Source organism: Elephantulus edwardii, unplaced genomic scaffold (genome assembly GCF_000299155.1).
Source record: "Elephantulus edwardii isolate Elephantulus edwardi_28Jun2011 unplaced genomic scaffold, EleEdw1.0 scaffold00196, whole genome shotgun sequence".
In the NCBI taxonomy this organism is placed as follows: Eukaryota; Metazoa; Chordata; class Mammalia; order Macroscelidea; family Macroscelididae; genus Elephantulus; species Elephantulus edwardii.
The window spans coordinates 2,702,573-2,708,972 of NW_006399946.1; the positions used below are offsets into that span (position 1 = coordinate 2,702,573).

The 6,400-nt window shown below is 36.8% G+C and overlaps 1 protein-coding gene across 1 annotated transcript in view; it reads right to left on the minus strand.

The window, feature by feature from the left end:
* Positions 1 to 6,400, minus strand: part of PIEZO2 (piezo-type mechanosensitive ion channel component 2) — a 731,335-nt gene that overhangs the window by 6,272 nt on the left and 718,663 nt on the right. Inside the window, exons 48-49 of the mRNA XM_006897012.1 lie at positions 4,014 to 4,142; positions 1,539 to 1,618 (exon numbers count right to left, since the gene is read on the minus strand). Of these exons, the coding sequence (XP_006897074.1) occupies positions 1,539 to 1,618; positions 4,014 to 4,142 (209 nt within the window). The remainder of the gene's footprint in view (positions 1 to 1,538; positions 1,619 to 4,013; positions 4,143 to 6,400) is intronic.

Consider the following 6,400-nt stretch of genomic DNA (forward strand, 5'->3'; position numbering starts at 1 on the left):
TAGAACTTTTTTCTCATCAGCCATCAGCTGTATAGTTACTATGAAATATAGTTTGTACTTGAATGGCAGGAAAAATACTCAAATATTTTTTTCTTTAATTTTCAGAATAATGAGTTGATGCTTACTTGATTTTCTACTGTTGTGTGTCACATTACCCTTAAACTCAAGGGGCACGAAACAATTGTTATATATGTGTGTATTTCCTCAATATTTAAATATAACTGCTTATTTTAAAACATAGAATTATACTAATTAAATACATATATTCTTATTCATAAAAGGATATATGCAAACATATATTATGATTTTAAAGGTCAGGTATTTTGCAGGACTTGGCAGGGCAGTGCCTTTTGCTTGATTTAGCTTTTGGTTTATTTGGTCTGGAAAGACCCAGGATAGCTTATTAGCACTAGTTAGAAGGCTAGAATCTGTTGGGATTGTTGATTACAGTCTAATGTATATAGATTTTTTCTGGCATGACTGGAGTGCGTCAAGGTAGTTGCACTTCCTCCATGGTGGCTTAGAGTTCCCAGAGAGAATGTTTCAAGGCTCTCGAGAAGATGCTTCAAGGTTTCTTGGTTCCTAACCTTTGAAAATTTTCAATATAACTTCTGGTACATTATATTGGTCAAATAAATCCCAGCACAGATTGAAGGGTAATCTTGCCTTCTCAGTGGATGGAACAGAAAAGAATTTTCAATAAGCTGTAGTCAACCATGATTTTATAGATAATTACAATGGCGGACAATGCTTTTTTTTTTAAAGACAATTTTTTTTTCTGGAATAATGAGTTCCCTTAATCTCTTCTTGCACTTTTTTTTTGGGGGGGGGTTTCATTCATTCATTGTTGCACGTTACAATGTTTCTTATTTATATAAGAAAAGGTCACATACACCAGAACAATTAATGGATATGTGGCAATTAGCCTAAGATTGGTGTTGACAAGGTCTGTTGGAGACACCACTTCTGGTTGGTATGATGCAGTAAGACTTCACAGGAGATGGGTTTAACTGAATGGGTAGGTGTTAATAACACCAGTAATCATTAATCTTTTTCTGTATAGGTAACTTGTATAAGTCAACTCCTGGTATAGGTAATTGATTAAGGTTTTACTTAATTGTTGATGATGAAAAGAATGTAAAAGTAATATTTTTCTATCCTCACTGTTCCACTGAAAAAGTAAAATCACTAGCAGTCTACGGCTAATAGCTCTGAGTTAACTCAAGAACATGTCATATTATCTGTTTATTGTTCTTATTGTGAGAAGCAACAGTAATTTCTGAAAAAGATAACATTGCTAAGAAAAACAAGGAAGTAGAATAATTAATCATTAATTTAAGTTATTAAATATAGATTTAAGTAAATCATTTTTTAAATTAATGAAAAGAAAAATTTAAGAATCCACCTCCTGTGAGACCAACCCTGTGTAGTGAAGGCAGAGGCCATACTGAGGAAAGGAACAGAAAAGGAATTGGATAAAGGCTGACATGCAAATGATGAAGTGGGACAAAGCTGAAAGGATTTCACTTCATCCTTACCAGATAAAAGTTGCTTTATTGGTTTAGAATTAGAATCACTAGGTGCTTTCACATAATATGGGTAGATCTTTTCAATAGTCCTGTGCATCAAGAGAAGAAAAAAAAATAAAGATACAATAAAGTTTTAGTTGTTGTACTGACTTAAATTTGATCTTATACAAATAAGGATGAAATCATTACACACACACACACATCTACATACAGACACACAGAAGCTATTGTTGTAATTAGCTTTCATGAAGTCAGTTCCTGACTCATATCAATCCGTGCACAACATAAAGATACACTGCTCAGTGCTGTTCTGTCCCCGTAATTAGTTGGAGATTGAACTTTTGTGACCTGTAGAATTTTATTGAAATTCAGAAGTATATTGCCAGTAATTTCTTCTGATCCAATGTAACTCTTATACTTTGTTGATATCTGTTCAGCTTAAGAGCAACACAAAAACCTCCTCTGTGGATGAGAGGTAGTTTTCTATGAGGCTGTCTGAGAATTGAATCTGAGTCTATTGCATGGAAGCAGAGCATTCCACTAATGCTCTATTTAATTAGTGAGCTTCCATTATACTCAAAATCCTCTGAAGCTAATGAAATTCACCAAGCAATCAGTTCTATGCAGACATATATGCAAACACTGCATATAAACTAAAAATTAAGAATTCCTATAGACATTTTCCACATTTGTGACCTTTTCTGAAAGAAAGATTTGGATTTCTTGTTGGGTCCCATGACTCTTATCTAGTTCACTGAGTACTGTTATCATTTTAATTGTTAGAATAAAAGAAAGACAACTCACACTTATTGAGTAAAGGACTGCTTAAGGTGACCAAATGAAAAGATCAAGAAAAGAAGAAAGTCTTGATTGTCTGGACCTTACTTCTTTCTTATACCTCTGCTACCTTGGAGCCCAATACATTTGAGCAAGTCTTTATACTTTTCTAAACAAGCTCTCTCATCTAAAACATAATAAAGGAGAATTTGACCAGCCTAAGGCCCTTACAACTTTGTTATTGTTGTTGTTAGATTCTTTTTACTCTGTTTCAACTCACAGCAACCACATGGAACAAAGTGTTATTGCCCCAGTGGGTTTTCTAGAGTCTAATGTTTAAGGTTCTCTTCCAGTTAGTGAAGAATGTCTTCAGTGAAGGAACAGCAGTGATTCAGTCAGTCATATACTTGAGGCTGTTAGGCGGCGGGGCCAGTCCTTGGAAAAAGACACCATACTTTGAAAAGTAGAGGGTCAATGATGGAGAAGATGCCTTTCAATGAGATGGAATTACACACTGACTACAACTATGGACTTGAGCATGGCTGAGGTCTTGAGGATGGTAAAGGACAAGGTAAAGTTGTGAGCTGTTGCTCGTTGGGTCACAAGTAGTAGTCAACAGCACTTAACAACAATGATCTTTAAAGGAGCATATTTCGAAGTCTTTCTCCCATGAAGTCTTTGATTGGGCCTAAAATGCCATTATTTCAGTTAGTAGCTGAATGCTTGACCACTGTTACACCAGGCCTTCTTCTTTCCAACTTTACTGATGAATAGAATAATGAATTTGCTAATTACTAAAGATTTCACACATGGAGAATTTCTAAGGCTCAATCATGGTGGATCTTATGCTCAACACGTTGAAATAGGCCTAGAGAGAATGAAATGGCAAAACTAGATGGAATGTCCAAACTGGTTATTTAGGATATTTGTGAAGTAGTTTTAGATCTATATTTTGTTTTACTTTTTCATATCAGAACATAAACAATAGAGATTGAATTTGTTTGCAATGGTGAGTATCTACATGAAAGCATAATTTTGGAATATAGTTTTACTCATACACAGGGAGATATAGAAGTAAAGATCTTAGTGATTAGTGAGTTCACAGAAAAGATTCTGCGTTCCACCTCTTTCTATCAAGGGCAGCCAGTATCAGACAATACAGACGACAAAATGTCTCAATCATTTTGGTGGTATCCTGTGTTTTATTCCTGAGTAGAGACCTTAAGGGACGCAAGAGTTTAGGATGCCCTACAGTCATGAGAAGACTAGAACACCATTGGCTATGTGCTAGTTCTAGACAAACAACCCAGGAGTCTCTCAGGGTTCCCATATCACCAATGGGACATACATAAGGACAGTAATGTCCAGAATAGGAACAGTGCCCAAATGACTAAGAGCCAAACATAAAGGCTTTCAGAGTGAATTAAAACTGAGGACTTAAAATTCAGCAGAAATTCAATGTAACAGCACCTTAACATGGAGAGATTTTCATATCCTTATGCCTTAGTGCTGTACAATTACATTCTCTTCTCTTAATGCACATTTTTACAGAAAGTAGCAAAAAGTAGAGGAAAAAAGACCCAAGACAATTTTCTTTTACCTAAAAAAATGGGACTTCCCTTGCATTCCAGAGTGATGAAGCAATTGAATTTTATACCAGTTATGCATGCCCTTATTCATACTATATTAACAGGAAAAGAAACTTACACTGGAGTGTTTGAACTCTCTGTGTTGTTGCCAGCTATCATTTTAGCTATATTTTCTCGAGTGACATTTTTAAGAGGAAAAGAAAGCTTATCTGTTGCTATTTCTGCATTTGCACCCAGACTCATATTTCTGTGGAAGGGAGAAGAGAGAGAAAGGAAAATCAGTGTTAGTGGTTACTCAGAGATTTAGAAGAGATATTATTTTATTTACTTTAGTCCATCGTACTGCATCATAAGAATTTCACAGCATGATATGTTCACAATCACAGAAATCGTGATGGCTTGAGACATAGGCCATCACATCAGGGGCTGGTCAATGGGAGACGGGTATTGAATGCTGTAGGCAAAAGTAGGAAGGGATGGTGGTGAAGTAAGGAAGCATGGGTGGGCAGCAAAATTGAAAATATTGGTCATTGTTATAACTGGGCAAGTGTCTTTAATCTGCTCTTTTATGTGAAATGCTTGTCTGTCAGATACTATTATATATATTTAAAGATTGAGACAGACTAGGAAGAAGGATTGGCCATCCACTTCAGAAATGACAGGCCTTCGAAAACCCTATGTACAATAGAGCACATTTAGACTATTGCTTGGACTAGCAGACATGGCAATTGAGACTGAGATCTTAGAAATGGAAATACAGAGAAGAAGGAAGAGCTGTAAGCAGACACTAGTAATTGGAACGTGGAACGTGAGAAACATGAATGTAGGAAAATTGGACATTGTTAAGAAAGAAACAGAGCACAAAAATATTGACATACTAGGGATTGGCGAAATGAGATGGCTTGGCATGGGACATTTTGAATCAGATGATTATATGATTTACTATGCCAGGGATGAAAAGGTGAGGAAGAATGGGGTTGGCTTCATAATTAAAAAAGTCATTTCTAGATCCATCCTGAAATACAATGTGGTGAGCGGCAGGATGTCCATACGCATGCAAGGAAGTCCAGAGAATACCACTATAATTCAAATATATGCACCAACTACTAGAGCCAAAGAGGAGGAAATAGAAGATTGCTACCAACTTTTGCAGTCAGAAGTTGATCAAACATGCAATCAAGATGCATTGAAAATAATGGATGACTGGAACGCAAATGCTGTGAACAGGGAAGAAGGATCAGTAGCTGGAAAATACGGGCTCGGTGAGAGAAATGAGGCTGGAGATAGAATGATAGAGTTCTGCACATTCAATGATTTATTCATTGCAAATACCTTTTATAAGAAACAAACATGGGCTATACAAATGGATTTCACCTGATGGTATGCACAGGAATCAAATAGATTACATTTGTGGAAAGACTTGGTGGAGCAGCTCAACATCGGCAGTGAAAACTAGGCTGGGTGCTGATTGTGGGACAGACCACCAGCTACTCATATGCAAGTTCAAGCTGAAGTTGAGGAAAATTAAATCAAGTCCACGGGAGCCAAAATTTGATCTTAAGTCTATCCCACTCAAATTTCAAAACCATGTCAGGAACAGGTTTGAGGCCTTGAGCACTAATGAGCATAGGCCAAATGAGCTCTGGGAGGATATCATCCATGAAGAATGCAAAAGATTATTACAAAGGCTGAGAAAGAAGAAAAGACCAAGGTGGATGTCATATGAGACTCCAAATATTGCATTACAGTGCCGAGAAGCCAAAGCTAAAGGAAGAAACCAAGAAATCAAAGAGCTAAACAGAAAATTTCATAAGGCAGCTCAACATGACAAAGCAAGATACTATAATGACATGTGCGGAGAGTTGGACTCAGAAAATCAAAAGGGCTGAACTCGCTCAGTGTTTCTTAAGCTGAAGGAGCTGAAAAACAAATTTAAGCCATGGGTGGCAATATTTAAGGATACTTTGGGTAGAATGTTAAATGATCCAGGAAGTATCAAGAGAAGATGGAAGGAATACACAGAGTCACTGCATCAGAAGGAATTGGCTGACACAGAAGAAGTTCATGAAATGACATATGAGCAAGAGCCTATGGTGATGAAGGAGGAAGTTCAAATTGCTCAGAAGGAATTGGCAAAATACAAGGCTCCAGGAATTGACAGCATACCAACTGACATATTTCAACAAACACACTGCCTTGGATGTGCTCACTAAGTTGTGCCAAGAAATCTAGAGGACAGCCAGCTCGCCGACTGACTGAAAAAGATCAATATTTGTTCCCATTACAAAAAAAGGTGACCCAACAGAGTGCAGAAATTATCCAACAGTATCATTAATATCACATGCAAGCAAGATTCTGCTGAAAATTATCCAAAAACATTTGGAACAATATCTCAACAGAGAATTAACTTCCAGATGTGCAGGTTGGATTTAGAAGAGGTCGTGGTACTAGGGATATTATAGCTAATGTTAGATGGATCTTGGCAGAAAGCAGAGAATACCAGAA